Source organism: Podarcis bocagei (genome assembly GCF_964188305.1).
Source record: "Podarcis bocagei genome assembly, chromosome: 10".
NCBI lineage: Eukaryota > Metazoa > Chordata > Lepidosauria > Squamata > Lacertidae > Podarcis > Podarcis bocagei.
In genome coordinates this window covers 10,759,202-10,774,113 of record NC_138135.1, presented here as the reverse complement: position 1 = coordinate 10,774,113, position 14,912 = coordinate 10,759,202, and the positions used below count along the sequence as shown (strand labels likewise).

General features: G+C 46.8%; 1 protein-coding gene and 1 long non-coding RNA gene across 3 annotated transcripts in view; one reads left to right on the top strand and one right to left on the bottom strand.

The window, feature by feature from the left end:
• Positions 1-14,912, bottom strand: part of PODXL (podocalyxin like) — an 82,883-nt gene that overhangs the window by 17,545 nt on the left and 50,426 nt on the right. For both annotated transcript variants that reach the window (XM_081210255.1, XM_081210254.1), the window contains exons 2-4: positions 8,205-8,657; positions 7,356-7,669; positions 6,912-6,983 (exon numbers count right to left, since the gene is read on the bottom strand). In XM_081210255.1, coding sequence (XP_081066381.1) covers positions 6,912-6,983; positions 7,356-7,669; positions 8,205-8,657 — 839 coding nt within the window. The remainder of the gene's footprint in view (positions 1-6,911; positions 6,984-7,355; positions 7,670-8,204; positions 8,658-14,912) is intronic.
• Positions 1-14,912, top strand: part of LOC308595900 — a 59,392-nt gene that overhangs the window by 4,849 nt on the left and 39,631 nt on the right. The gene's annotated exons all lie outside the window — the stretch shown is intronic.

The following is a 14,912-nucleotide window of genomic DNA, read 5'->3' as shown; positions in this document are numbered from 1 at the left end:
GCACAGTCTTAACCCACAAGGTTGTACCAGCATCACTTAGCTTCAGTTAATAAGAATATGAGAAGAGACTGCTTGATCAGGATATCCTGTTCTCGCAGATTTAAGATGATATTAATAGATAGGATTGTAAGTTGTTTTTATATGCAGTGACAGCAGCAAGAATATTATTGGCACAAAAATGGAAGCAAGATGAAAGAAGAATGGTGGATGAAATTGATGGACTATTAAGAACTGGATAAATTAACAGGAAGGATTCAAAACCTGCGCGACCAGAAATTTTTAGAAGACTGGAGTAAATAAACGAACTATTTGAAAAGTAATTGCAATGAACGGATTCCACTAGTAGAATTGCGAGAAGTTTTGTAAGGATGGCTATTTGAAATATTGGAAGAAAGACCATGAGGATAATTATTAGTTAATGATAATTAAGAGTAATAGAGAAATTAAGAAATGCAGAATAAGTGATAAAGAACAGAAAATCATCAGAGGTGTTGACGGAAGTCTAAAATATTGTATACGACAAGAAGTTATGTTGGAAATGATATGTTAGAAAACCCCCAATAAAAATGTACATATATATATATATATATACACACACACACACACACACACACACACACACATATACATATATATATACACATACATTATATATATACATTATATATATACATATATATATACACATACATTATATACATACATTATATATATACATATACATTATATATATGTGTGTGTGTGTGTGAGAGAGAGAGAAACAGCAGATTTAACAGAATACAGTGGTACCTTGGGTTAAGAACTTAATTCGTTCTGGAGGTCCGTTCTTAACCTGAAACTGTTCCTAACCTGAGGTACCACTTTAGCTAATGGGGCCCCCTGAAGCAAAGTTCTTAACCCGAGGTACTATTAACGGGTTAGCGGAGTCTGAAACCTGAAGCGTCTGTAGCCTGAGGTGTCTGTAACCTGAGGTACCACCGTAATCAAAAAATAGATAAATGAATAGTTTTAAAAATAAATATACGCATAAATTTATCTGGGTAGCTATACAAAGAAGTGTTCAGAAGGCACCGACAACAGGACCAACCAAGGCAACTATGTAATGTCAAGAAGCTGGGAGTTGCAAAAGATAGGTGGGAACGCACTAAAAGATTGGGTTTTTTCCTTTGCAAATGCAGAGCTCACTTTATGTGGTAGCAGTTACGTCTGTGGGCAAAATGTCTGTGTCCTTCCTCCCCAGCTGAGGCAGCTGAAAGCAGAGCAAAGCTCTCTCTCCCTTTCTTTTCCTGGGTGGGTGGGTAAGGCCGAAGGGGGAAATTGATGTCCTGGATTGTTCACTGCTTTGTCTAAATATTTGGAGAAAGACTCTTTGGAGGTGCTAAGGGATGGGGACAGGACGCCGCGGCCTGCCAGACAGGAAGGAACGGTCCCTGGGCGTGGAACGGCATTGTTAAGATGGATTGTTAAAGGGGAGGGAGTCAAGGTCTCCAGGAGAACAGAGCTGCGCCTGAACATTGCCTCCCCTCACTCAAAAAAATAAAATAAAAAATCTAGATCATATCCCTTTCCCTTTCCACAGTCAAAAGTGACTCACTGTGGCAAATTTAGGATTTTAAACAAAGCTGCTCAGGGACAAAATGTGAGGATAAGGAGAAGGGGTTGGAAGAGGACAGGCTGAGATGGGAGGGGGTTTGAGGAAAACCAGGATGGGGAAGGGGTGGGAAAGGGAGTGTGGTCTCTCTCTCTCTCTCTCTTATTGATTTATGAGGGAAAGAACTCTGTGCATGCTCAGAATTGCTCCTACCAACTATTTAAAGGATTCTTCTGAACAGGGGGCATTTTTGCTCTTTTTTATTTAATAACATTTTATTCATTTTTCCATACACGAAAGTTACATTTGTTACTCGACAATTGCCGTATTTCCCCGTGTATAAGATGCCTCCATATATAAGACGGCCCCTATTTTTTTTAACCCAAAATTAAGAAATTAAGTTGTTTAGCTTTTTTGGGGGGGTGGGGTGGGGGAGGTTGCTTCCACCAATCGCTCGCCCGCCTGACCACCACTGCCGATCGCTTGCCACAGCCACTGCCAATCGCACACCTCGGCGCAGCCGCCAATCGCCTGCCCAATTGCCACAGCCACCAATCACCTGCCCAATTGCCACAGCCAATCACCAGCAGGCCTTGCCACAGCCACCAATCTCCCGCCCAATCGCTGCTGCCAATCTCCTGCTTGCTGCCGCCATTAATCACACGTTCCGCCCCCCTGCATTCACTATCTGTGTATAAGACGAAACCGAATTTTTGCCAAATTTTTTCTTAGCAAAAAGCACTGTCTTATACACAGAAAAATACGGTATATTCCAATGCAAAAAAACTAGCGACTTCCTGCTAAGCCAATACTGATGTTTCTAACCCAAGTGACATACAGATGCATTTTAAAGTTCCTTCTTGTCTAATTTCGTCCTCTCTAACATGTTTGCTTAATACAGTCTGCTGTTTTCTTACACTGCTGTGGTCCTCAGGTATGGGAAATAGCCTTTTTTATATAGACTAGAGAGGGTTTCCAGTCTTCCTTAAAAGATTCTAAATTTGTCTCTTTTATCAGTGCTTTAAATTCTGCCACCTCTGCATATTCCAAGATTTTCATCAACCGTTGTCCCTTTGAAGATGGCCACTCCTCCTTCGATTTCTATGCACAGAGAATCCTTGCTGCTGTAGCCACATACATAAATGCTGTTGAAGCTTCATTTGGGATTGCGCCGACTGGATGAGGCCAGTATGGTTCCCTCACGGGGTACCCTCCACCCACCCCTTCCCCCCCAACCTACTTTGCACCCCTCTATGGCCTTTCAAGCATTGCACATTCTTTGGAGAGACTTAACAGGCCTGGACAATCTGAGCTAATCGAATTCCCACACTAGCAGGAATCTAAAACTAACATCCCTTCCCCAGAATGAGGTAATGTCACTTGAATCAACAAACCGAGCACCAAACACATGCTGAATCAGAGAGAGAGAGAGAGAGAGAGATTAGGGTGGGGTGGAAGGAAGAAAACCCCCACACTGACCCCAAACGGTCAGACATCAAACCCTGAGCATGTTGGAGTTATAGCAGGAATTTGGTTCCTGGGTTTTCGGACCAGGTTGGTACATTAAAGGCTCCCCCCCCCCCCAGCAAGAAAGAGAGAATACAGTCATACCTCATGTTAAGTTTGCTTCATGTTACGTTGTTTCAGATTGCGTCTCGTGGCGACCCAGAAGTACTGGAAAGGGTTACTTCCGGGTTTCGCAGCTTGCGCATGCACAGTAGCGCTAAATTGCGCTTCGTGCATGCGCACAAGCACCAAATCGTACCACACACCTGCGTAGATACGGCACTTCAGGTTGCGGGTTTTTCACGTTGCGAACGGGCCTCCGGAACGGATCCCGTCCGCAACCAGAGGCACCACTGTAATCTGAGATTCCCACAAGTTTAAGGCTGGAACTAAGCAGCCTTTAGCTCGGCTAAAGACGCATGTGAGGTACAATGGCAAATTGGCATAAGGGGCACTTGGTGATAAGAAACAGCTGGTAATATAAGAAAGAGGCATGCTTCACCCTCACCCTCCCACTGATTCCTTATCTTCTTTATCTATCAGGGCAGAGTTTGGAGGAGAATAAGAAAACTTCCAGAAAAAGGCTCCCTTGCAAATGTCAACTCCACACCCAATTTTGGGCGTCACTAGGCAAACGAGGGAAACCATTGTAACTTTGCCATTTCCTGAAGGGAAAAGTATAGTGAAGGCAGGTGTCAACAGGCAGGGAGTTCCAAAGTGTTAAGTGATGCCACATGAAAAGATTGAGTCCTTAAAATACAGAACAGGGATTATGTGACGCAGGTGGCGCTGTGGGTTAAACCACAGAGCCTAGGACTTGCCGATCAGAAGGTCGGCGGTTCAAATCCCCGCGAAGGGGTGAGCTCCCGTTGCTCGGTCCCTGCTCCTGCCCACCTAGCAGTTCGAAAGCACGTCAAAGTGCAAGTAGATGAATAGGTACCGCTCTGGCGGAAAGGTAAACGGCGTTTCCGTGCGCTGCTCTGGTTCGCCAGAAGCGGCTTAGTCCTGCTGGCCACATGACCCGGAAGCTGTACGCCGGCTCCCTCAGCCAATAAAGCGAGATGAGCATTGCAACCCCAGAGTCGGCCACGACTGGACCTAATGGTCAGGGGTCCCTTTATCTTTACCTCAAATGGGAGCTGTTGGTTGGGCATATATTGGGCAAGGCAATACCTCAAGTAAACTGCACCCAAGCCATTAAGGACTTTATATACCAATTGCAACCCTGGAAAAGACCCTGATGTTGGGAAAGATGAAGGGCACAAGGAGAAGGGGACGACAGAGGACGAGATGGTTGGACAGTGTTCTCGAAGCTACCAGCATGAGTTTGACCAAACTGCGGGAGGCAGTGGAAGACAGGAGTGCCTGGGGTGCTCTGGTCCAGGGGGTCACGAAGAGTCAGACACGACTAAACGACTAAACAACAAAGCAACCCTATGCATTTACTAGGAGCAGGAACGTTGCAACAAGTGTTGAAAACGACCCCAAATGGAAGGTGTCTTTGTGACCCTCGTGAAGAGGAACTTGGAATGAGGCAAGTGGGTCATCTGAGCCCTCGAGGAATGTGTTAGGAAAGACCTAAATCCGGGTTTGGCTTTCTTTGCTGACCCATCCACCGAAATTGCTTCCCACCGATCTACATGATCTGCTGCTGCTTTCAATGTGGGGTGGAACGCCTCAGGTAGGACTTGGGGGAAGGGAGGGAAACAAGCTCTGTTTGAATTTTGCTGTGAACCCAATTTGCCCTTCCTGGAATGGCACAGCGGCTGAAATGCAATTATGCTTCAAAACGAACACTTTACCGAAATGTTGCAATGCAAACGTCCAACCACATTTCAAGAGGAAGTGTGCATAGATTGGTGAAAATAACAAAAATGCACATTGCAAGCCAACGTGCACAGACAAATGTTAATGTGAGGGGAAGTGCACACTGAGGCATTTTTTTAAAAAAAAGAAGACAAAACAAATTGCAAAACTGACACCTATATGTGGAAAACTAAAATTAAGACTGAAGAAACCTGGGAACTGAAAGAAATTGACGTGTTTGTCTACTCCAAGCCTCAGAGGGTCTTGTTATCTGTTGAGAACCACCTGGGACAAAGGAGGGTTATTTTATTCATTTCTCCTCCTCCTGCGAGGGAAATTCTGCTCCTAAGAGAGGCCTGACGGAAGACACCCATTATTTCACAGCTGAATCTTGCCCTGCAGGGGAGCGAAGGAAGGTGAGGGAAAGGAAATTGCTATTGTGATTGTGGGAATACCCCCAGAACACCCCAAATAACTGTGGGGTTAGACAGTTCTGGAGGATTTCACGAGGGTCTGTTTCAAAACGCAATTGGCGCTTGTCGTTAGCGATTATTTCCGACAATGGTTATGTCCCTGCGAAAATCAGACCTGCAGACTTCCTGACTTGGCTGCCGGAAAAGATGATATCACAGCTGCCATAATGAGCTGAAAGACACTCGATTCACACGCTTGCAACTCAACTCACAAGGGACAGGGGCAGGAGGGAGGGTACTGGGAACTGGGAGCCCCCATAACTGTACTTTACCCGCTGTCTATTTTTAGCTGAATTGTAGGACTAACCTGCTGGGACTTTGCAAGCACTTTGCAGAGTGCACCCTGCAAATATTTAAGTCCTAAAAATCCCAGCTGGATGGGGTTTTTTTAGTCGATACCGACAATTCAGAGCTTGTTCTGGCGGCTTTCAAACCACCCATTTAAAGTTAAAATGTGAATCCATTCCCATATGCAAATACAATGGCTGAGATAGGTACCTGGCCGCTGTAACCACACCCAGTTGGATTGCTGCAATTGTGTGGCATGCGGGGCAATCTTTGAAGAGTGTCTGGAATCTGCAGAATGCCACGAGCAGTTTGCTATCTGGAGCAGCGAGGAGGTGGGATCTCGCTAATTCAAGGTGCTGGTACTAGCATGGACAGCTTGGGACCAACTAGCCTGAGTGTTAAAATCCACTCCGGGGGGTTTGCTGGTCTTCAGGCATAATCAGTAAGCTTTGCGTATTGATTTCCACATTAGTTGAACTTTTAAAGGTCACTTGTAATAATATGCATAAGTTTTTAAAACTGGATAGTTAAGAGTGTGAGATTCTGTGGACAAGTATAAATAAGTAAAAAAAAATTGGAACCAGGAGGAGGAGTTGGAGGGAAGTCAATTAAGATGTATGGTTTTGATTGTGATGTTCTTTGGGGGGGTTTTATTGTATTTTTGTTATCATAAAAATAATAAATTGTATCCAAAAGAGGGGGGGGGGGTTGCTTTTTCCAGGGTAGTGGAGATGGCAAAGAAGGGACTCGTGGCCAGGTGGCGGCAGCAGTGAGTAAAGTATGAGGCCAACCGGGGAGCTATCACAGCCTAACAATTTTAAGAAACTGAACGCTGAGCATTGTTTAAACTTGAGGGTCTGCAGAAAACGATCCAAAAGGGAAAGCACTGTTATGTACTGAAGTTCTCACCCTGGGCCAGCAGGGGGATACTGTAGATAGTTATGCAAATGAAGGATCGAAAGTGACGTTCAGTGATTGGATAGTTACAGAATATGGCAACAGTTACATTGTTCTGGAGCTCTATATAAGTAGGCTGACAGAGCTCCTCAGTTCAGTTCTGTTCCAGCTTACAAATAAAGAGCTGCTTTGGAAGAATCGCTGTGTCGTCTGATATGTTTGCCCACAACTTAACACGCACTATTTATCTCCCCAGGATAAATAGTGCTTTTTTTCCCCCAAGGAGAGGAGCTCCATAAAATTCTAATCATATGAGACCACCAAAAAGAGACGCCTTGGGAGGTACTTACACATGGCGTGGATTGGTTCAAGGTCAAAATGATTGCCTGGTCTTCTGGTGGCACCGCTTTTTCACAAACAATCTAGGGAAAAAACAGACAACAAAAAGGCTGAACGAATTCCCATGGAATGGGGGGGGGGGGAAGAAACAGCATCTCTAGCGAAAACAAAGGCTGTCCACAAATGCAAACCTCTGACCTCACCCTCGTTCGGCTCTGCAGGGAAATAACGCAGGTGGAGCCCAGAGAGAAAAGTCCTGAGAGCACTTTACTGAGCAAGCTGAACAAAAACGGTGTATAATTTGGAGGGGGAAAGGAACGGAAAGGTTTCACCTGTCTTCCTCCCGGCCTTGTACATAGCAGGGAGACCTTCAACCAAAGCACACAGGGGAAAAACTCCCTCAGAAGGAAGCAGAGAGTTAAAGGATATACTGCTTTGGGCTGAGCCCTGGGTACCTTGGTCTGGGCTACGAAAGAAGTATCGGGAAACGCGACGGGGGGCTGCAGAGAGGCTGAGGGGGTCTTTCTTGTGACTGAAGTCCCAGAACTTGAACTGGGCGGTGGTGGAACCGCTCCTGCCGTATGCGTGGCTGTGCTGCCCACAGTCCCCCCAAGTTCTTTTGTTGTCGCTGTTCTCGTTGTTGACTCGGCTTTCTTTGGCTTCTCTGTGGGCGTTGCAGCAGGGACAACGGCCTTGATTGTAGATTTCTCTGTTGTAGGAGCAACAGTGGTGACGCTTCCTGAACCTGGCGTGGTGCCTGAGCTCTTCCCTGTTTAAAAAGAAAAAAGCCGGGGTGAGGAAAATCAGCACTCCCTCCTAATTATTATTATTATCTAATTGATTTTTGAATTTTATTGTTATTCATGTTTTCATACTGTATTTAATGCTGTTTTTATAATTAAGTGTTTTAAAGTGTTTTAAATTTGTTGTTAGCCACCCTGAGCCCGGTTTTTCAACCGGAAAGGGCGGGGTATACATAAAATATTATTAATAGCAAAACCACAACTTCCATGGTCAGTTTTCTTTTTCACCCGAGAACGAGGCAGGGATTTTTCTGAATAAAGCACCTTGAAGTCTGGGCTCACAGCCACCTTTCACACTGGCGTCTCTTCCGCTGCACCTGTTGAACTCTCAGTCTCATGGGAGGGCATTCCACAGGGTGGGCGCCACTACCAAGAAGGCCCTCTTTTGACGAAGGGTGGTATATAAATTTAACTAATAAATAACAACCACCACCACCACCACTGCTGCCAGCCAGTGTGGACAGCACTAGACTAGATGGGCCAAGGATCTGTGTACGGTACCTGGAGTGGCAGCAGCTGAACTGCCTGGCTTCAGAGTCAGGGCACTTGTCGTCACAACGCCAGAGTGTGTCGTCGAGGCCACTGCTTTTGACCCAACGCCTGTCAAGGACGTTGTCGTCTCTCGGGGGGCCACAGGTGTAGTTTTGGTCGACGCCGCTACAGTTGCAGAGGGCGGTTGGGGGGTGGTTGCAGCAACCGTGGTGACAGGAGATCCCTTGACTCCACTTGAAGTTGTATCTGTGGGTTTATTAGTGGTCCTCGTGGGCGTACTCAGTGGGGGGCTTCCTGCAGTTGTCGAGACAGTGCTTTTGGCTATAGTAGCAGAGACGGTGGTCTTCAGGGTCGTCGCGATTGCCGGTGGAGGAGCGGTACTTCCGGGGGTTACGGTGGTGGACTTAGCACTGCTTGTGGGCGTCACCGGCGTGCCACTCATGGTTCCAGCTACGGTAGTTCCTAAAAAGACCCAGAGAGTTAGGCATGTTTTGGAAACAGTTAACTTGTTCTCTTTCCCCCACCCCCACAACGTTCTGAAGGACATAATCATCACTAACACCGTTTACTAAGCAGAGGATAGGTGGGCCTCTGTCATGGATGCTTCAGTCGAGATTCCTGCAGAAGATCCTTGCAGGATCAGGCCAATGCCCATCTAGATCCTGGTTCCACAGCGGCCAACCAGGCATCCCTGCGAGCAGGACCTGAGCACAACAGATCTCTCTTGGCGTGCAATTCCCAGCAACTGGTATAAACAATTGGCTTACATGCTGCCAGCTAGCCTGGGATAACCGTTGCTCCCAAGCTCTGATTGGTTCATCTATTCAACATGTGAGCTAGAGGCTGAAACAACAAGCTATGAGCCAACGCACAGTCAGTGCAAGGAGAAGCGTAAACCACTTTTTCTGTCTGAGGGCCACGTGGACAAGCACCCAAGGGCCACACATGCCAGGGGTGGGTAGGGCCAGAGGGGGAAAATGGGCGGAGCAATGGATGCAAATATTGCATACACACTCTTTATCCTCCATCCAGCCAAGCAAGGAGCATGTTCAAGGGCACATTCCAGTCAGGCAAAAAACATTTGGGGTGCAAAGGAGGGTCGGTGGGGGGCCAGTTAGACGGGCTGGGTGACTCAAATCTGGCCCCTGGGCTTCTGTCTCCCAAGCTTTGTGCTTGCACTTTGAATTTAATCCTGGCCTACGAGACACACAGATTTCCTCTAGTTCCGATTGAGATCCTGAACTGTTGGTTGCGAGTCAGGATAGAGCAGTTATACCTAGAGGCAAGCTTTCACTATTGGTTTGTTTGTTTGTTTGTTTGGGTATTTTATTAGAACAATCTCATCCAGAAAGAAATTAGTGATAAAGGAAAAGGAAAAACAAATTCTGAAAAAGAAAGGGGCAAAAGTGATACAGTAGGTAAAATCTATACATTTCCTATAGAGAAAAATGTTATACTCCTGATACAACTCTGGTTATTCATAATGTATTACATTCTGTATAAACTCATTCCAAATACAGTGGTACCTCGGGTTACATACGCTTCAGGTTACAGACGCTTCAGGTTACAGACTCTGCTAACCCAGAAATATTACCTTGGGTTAAGAACTTTGCTTCAGGATGAGAACAGAAATCGCATGGCGGTGGCTTAGCGGCAGCAGGAGGCCCCATTAGCTAAAGTGGTGTTCAGGTTAGGAACAGTTTCAGGTTAAGAACGGACCTCCGGAACGAATTAAGTACTTAACCCGAGGTACCACTGTATTATAAATATTTCTATTTAAGGCCATATTGGAGCAGAACACCAAAGGCTTAAAAACAAAACAAAAACAAAGGCAAGAAAGGAAAAAGACTCGTCCCATTCCTTCCGTCCCTCCTCCACCTTCATCTGAGCCATTTAGGGGGTCCTCTTGCATCGCGTTCCTGATTCTTGTCTTGGGGCCATTTCCTATCTGGGCAACTTCCTTCTACGTCCAGCCACCTTTGGTGACACGGCGCTTAAGGCTGGCTCAGAGTCTATTAATAGCAGGAAAGGGAAATGCAAAAGAATAACTTCGGGGGGAGCAGGAGGGGGGGGGACACCCTGCCCAGCCCGTCCTGAGCCTGCTTGCGCCAACGTCAGTGGCATGGAGCCATAGAGGTGGTGGGACGTGAGGCAGAGCTGTCTGAGGAACCACTGACACTCCTGAGTGTGGGGACTGCAAGCCGGGCTTTGGGAAATCCCTTTCCCCCCTCTGCAGCCTTTTCCGATTAAGCGGGAGCAAGGGGTTAAAGGAATCAAAGGCTTCTTCGTGGACTCTCTCAAGGGTAGCTGAGGTATGAGGGAGACTGTGAAGAAGAGAAGGTCCCAGAGTTGTATTTCTCTACTCCCTGGATTTTTAAAAAAATTGTTTGCCGTAAGCAAGGGAAGCAATGATTCTCACCAAAATCAAAATCCGGTCAGAAGCAGAACTTTCCTGCTGTTGCAAATAAACCTCCAAGTTGTCTGAAGATGCCTAGTTTGCTCAGCACAGATTGCCTACGTAAAAATGCATCGTTTGAAGGGATATTGCGTTGCAAAAATGTATGCGCTTGCGAAAATTGCAGGCAGAAATGGGCGTCTTAGGAGAATTTTGCACTAAAACGGTGATGACTTTTCAGGAGGACTTTAAAAAGGCAAATAAATCACAAACCGACATGGAAATGTTAGAGACTGGATCTAAGGTCAGAAAAACGGGAAACTGAAATTAAGATATTTGCGCATCTCTAGGTCCAAGTTCCTCCCTTGACGGGTCACCAGGGCAGGGTTAACTGACGGTGCTTTGGCCTTTGAGCTGAAGATAATAAACGCTTGTCTTTGCCGCCAGGGAGTGGTTAAAACCATTCTCAAAACCCACACGCAGTTCTTGCTCCCTATCGCACACAAACCTCCAAGGGGACAAGCTGTTTGAGGATGTGTTGCTTGCTCTGCTCCCAAGGCGCTGGCTAGATAAAAATAATTTTCTGGCTCGGGCCAAGCGGATGGAGGAACTCTGCCTCCTGCTCTTATCAACCCGGCCCAGACGAAGCCAAGAAGGGTAACAGGTTCGTGACGGGCCTCGCTCTACGAGATAGCTGGGCCAGAGGGCGGCTGGGGCGAAGGCTTCTAGCCTAGTCTGGGACAAGATCGATAGCTGGCAGGGAAATAAACGTTCACAAAAAGCACCATATGGTAGCCTTGGAAACCTAGGGCCCGTTTGCCAGGCACAGAGCTCTCATTCTCAGTTGAAAATGTCTCGAGGAAGGGCCTTAGTGGTTGAGAAGAAGAAGAAGAAGAAGAAGAAGAAGAAGAAGAGGAGGAGGAGGAGGAGGAGGAGGAGGAGGAGGAGGAGGAGTTTGGATTTGATATCCCGCTTTGTCACTACCCAAAGGAGTCTCAAAGTGGCTAACATTCTCCTTTCCCTTCCTTCCCCACAACAAACACTCTGTGAGGTGAGTGGGGCTGAGATACTTCAGAGAAGTGTGTCTAGCCCAAGGTCACCCAGCAGCTGCATGTGGAGGAGCAGGGAAGCGAACCCGGTTCACCAGATTACGAGTCCACCATTCTTCACCACTACACCACACTGGCTCTCTAAGCATCTCTTGAGCATCCCCCAGCAACTCCAATTAGAGCTGGGGACCCTGTCTGAAACCCTGGGAAGCTGCTTCCAGTAGTCATGTAATGTCAGTGTCCTGTCAACATCTAGGAGCCTGTAGGTTCTCCATCCTGACTTGAAGGACCATCAGCTTGTAGGGCTTGGAGAAGTCTCTGCTTTGAGAATGGGAAGAGTCGTGGTGCATCAGAAGGGACAATACTGATGGTCTTTATAAAAGAGGCTGCCTTATCATGAGTCAGAACATGGATCCAGCTAGTTCAGTACCTCCTACACCTATTGGCAGGGGATGTCCAGGATTTCAGGCAGGGGAGCCTCTCGCAACCCAACCTGGAGATGCCAGGGGCTGAACTTGGGGAGCCAGTGTGGTGTAGTGGTTAAGAGCGGTAGACTCGTAATCTGGTGAACCGGGTTCGCTTCCCCGCTCCTCCACATGCAGCTGCTGGGTGACCTTGGGCCAGTCACACTTCTCTGAAGTCTCTCAGCCTCACTCACCTCACAGAGTGTTTGTTGTGGGGGGAGGAAGGGAAAGGAGATTGTTAGCTGCTTTGAGACTCCTTTGGGTAGTGATAAAGCGGGATATCAAATCCAAACTCCTCTTCTTCTTCTCCTTGTACATGTCAAAGCAGATGCTCTAACACTGAACTGCGAACCACCAGCAGAATTGCAGTGTGGCATCTTCCTTTAATGGCAGCTCAGTCCCTGCTGATTTTCGGTTCCAACAAAGCTAAAGGATGTTCCTATAAATTACCGCTGGGCAGGGCTGATGCCCGAAGCTGAACAAAGAGACCCTCTTTTTTTTTTTTGCCAAGTTCTTCCAGGCTGCCAGAAACAAATTTGCAAAGGTTGAGCACACCATTTAATTTGAGAGATTTGAACCACAAAAGATGCCCTTTCAGTACTGGGTTAGCTTCTCACTCTGCATACCTTTTGCTTCAAACCTGAAAGCTGGTGAGGGGGGGGGGGAGAAAGATTACTGTTTTTAAAATGAAGCTAACTATTGACTTGCTAGTGAGCCGTGCCTATAATATTGGCCCTAACATTGACCTCGTATATTCGAGTCGCAAGAAAAAACCCTCTCAGTCATGAGTCTTATGAGACAATTGAAAATATACTGTAGTAAAGACCAGATGTTTTGGCTGGCAAATTCATAGTCACGTAAGAAATTTGCCCCTTCCTCATTTCAAGGAAAGTTAAAGCTATGGTTTTCCCAGTAGTGATGTATGGAAGTGAGAACTGGACCATAAAGAAGGCTGATCGCCAAAGAATGGATGCTTTTGAATTATGGTGCTGGAGGAGACTCTTGAGAGTCCCATGGACTGCAAGAAGATCAAACTAAACCATTCTGAAGGAAATCAGCCCTGAGTGCTCACTGGAAGGACAGATCCTGAATCTGAGGCTCCAATACTTTGGCCACCTCATGAGAAGAGAAGACTCCCTGGAAAAGACCCTGATGTTGCGAAACATGGAGGGCACAAGGAGAAGGGGATGATGGAAGATGAGATGGTTGGACAGTGTTCTTGAAGCTACCAGCATGAGTTTGACCAAACTGCGGGAGGCAGTGGAAGACAGGAGTGCCTGGCGTGCTCTGGTCCATGGAGTCACGAAGAGTCGGACACGACTAAATGACTAAACAACAACAACAACAACAACATTTCAAGGAGCGCTTTTTCATGAAGGGTACTTCCTGATAGGAGTTCGTTGTGAAATTGGTATCTATTTATTTTATTTAATTCTTCTGTATACAGTCATACCTTGGATCTTGAATGCCTTGGCTCCCAAACAAACCGGCTCCCGAATAATCGAAACCTGGAAGTGACCGTTTTAGTTTGCGAACTGTTTTTGGAAGCCGAACATCCGACCGGGCTTCTGATTGGCTGCAGGAACTTCCTGCAGCCAATCAGAAGCCACGCTTTGGTTTGCGAACATTTTGAAAGTCAAACGGAGTTCTGGAATGGATTCTGTTCAACTTCCAAGGTACGACTGTACTGCCTTTCACTCGTAGATCTCAGGGCAGTTCCCAACATAGAATTACAATACAAAAACCACAAAATATGTAATAAAAACAAGAACTACAGCAGCAAATCAATACCACCCCCCATCACACAAAACATTTAAAAGGGCATAATTCTCAAAATGCTAAGGTGTACTCATTTCTCATTTCAACTGGATTTCCCCTCACCACACAAAATCCAATTAATTCAAAATAACCCGCTATGCATCTGCAAGTTTGCTAAAGGTAAAGGTAAAGAGACCCCTGACCGTTAGATCCAGTCGTGGCCGACTCTGGGGTTGCAGCGCTCATCTCGCTTTATTGGCCGAGGGAGCCGGCGTACAGCTTCCGGGTCATGTGGCCAGCAGGACTAAGCCACTTCTGGCGAACCAGAGCAGAGCACGGAAACGCGTTTACCTTCCCGCCGGAGCGGTACCTGTTTATCTACTTGCACTTTGACGTGCTTTTGAACTGCTAGGTTGGCAGGAGCAGGGACCGAGCAACAGGAGCTCACCCCATTGCGGGGATTCGAACCGCCGACCTTCTGATTGGCAAGCTCTAGGCTCTGTGGTTTAACCCACAGCGCCACCCGCATCCTGCAAGTTTGCTAGTGAGCTTTAATTTCATATCTTTGGCGGGGGGTGATGTTTTGTTGAGGGTTCTATGGGAAGGGACAGCTAAGTCAAGCTGCAACATCTGTTTTGAACCAGCCATCCCTTCTCTTCCTGCCCAACAGTTCCTCTCTCATTTCCTGAGCTCTGTGAGTTGGTTTTTTCCATATCTTTCACCGCGGACGATTTCCCAGGTTTTCCTGGAAAATTGTTCATGGAGAACAGCTTGCGGGTGGGGGGCAAAAGGTGTATTTATCCAGCGTGCTCCTTTTGAACAGATGTGCGAGAAGTTCTTCTTCTGTGTGTGCTGGACAAGCTTTCTGGGTCGCCCCCCCTTGAACCGCTCCATTGGGTGGATTTCAGATGCTGCCTTTCTCTGCTGGAAAAACTATTTGCTCTGTCACCTTGCCGAACTTCAGCTTCCCCTGCCTTACTATCTCATGAAGCAAACAAAATTATCGTGAGGAAAGAAAGCGGCTCGATGGAGAGAGGCTGCAACCTTGAGG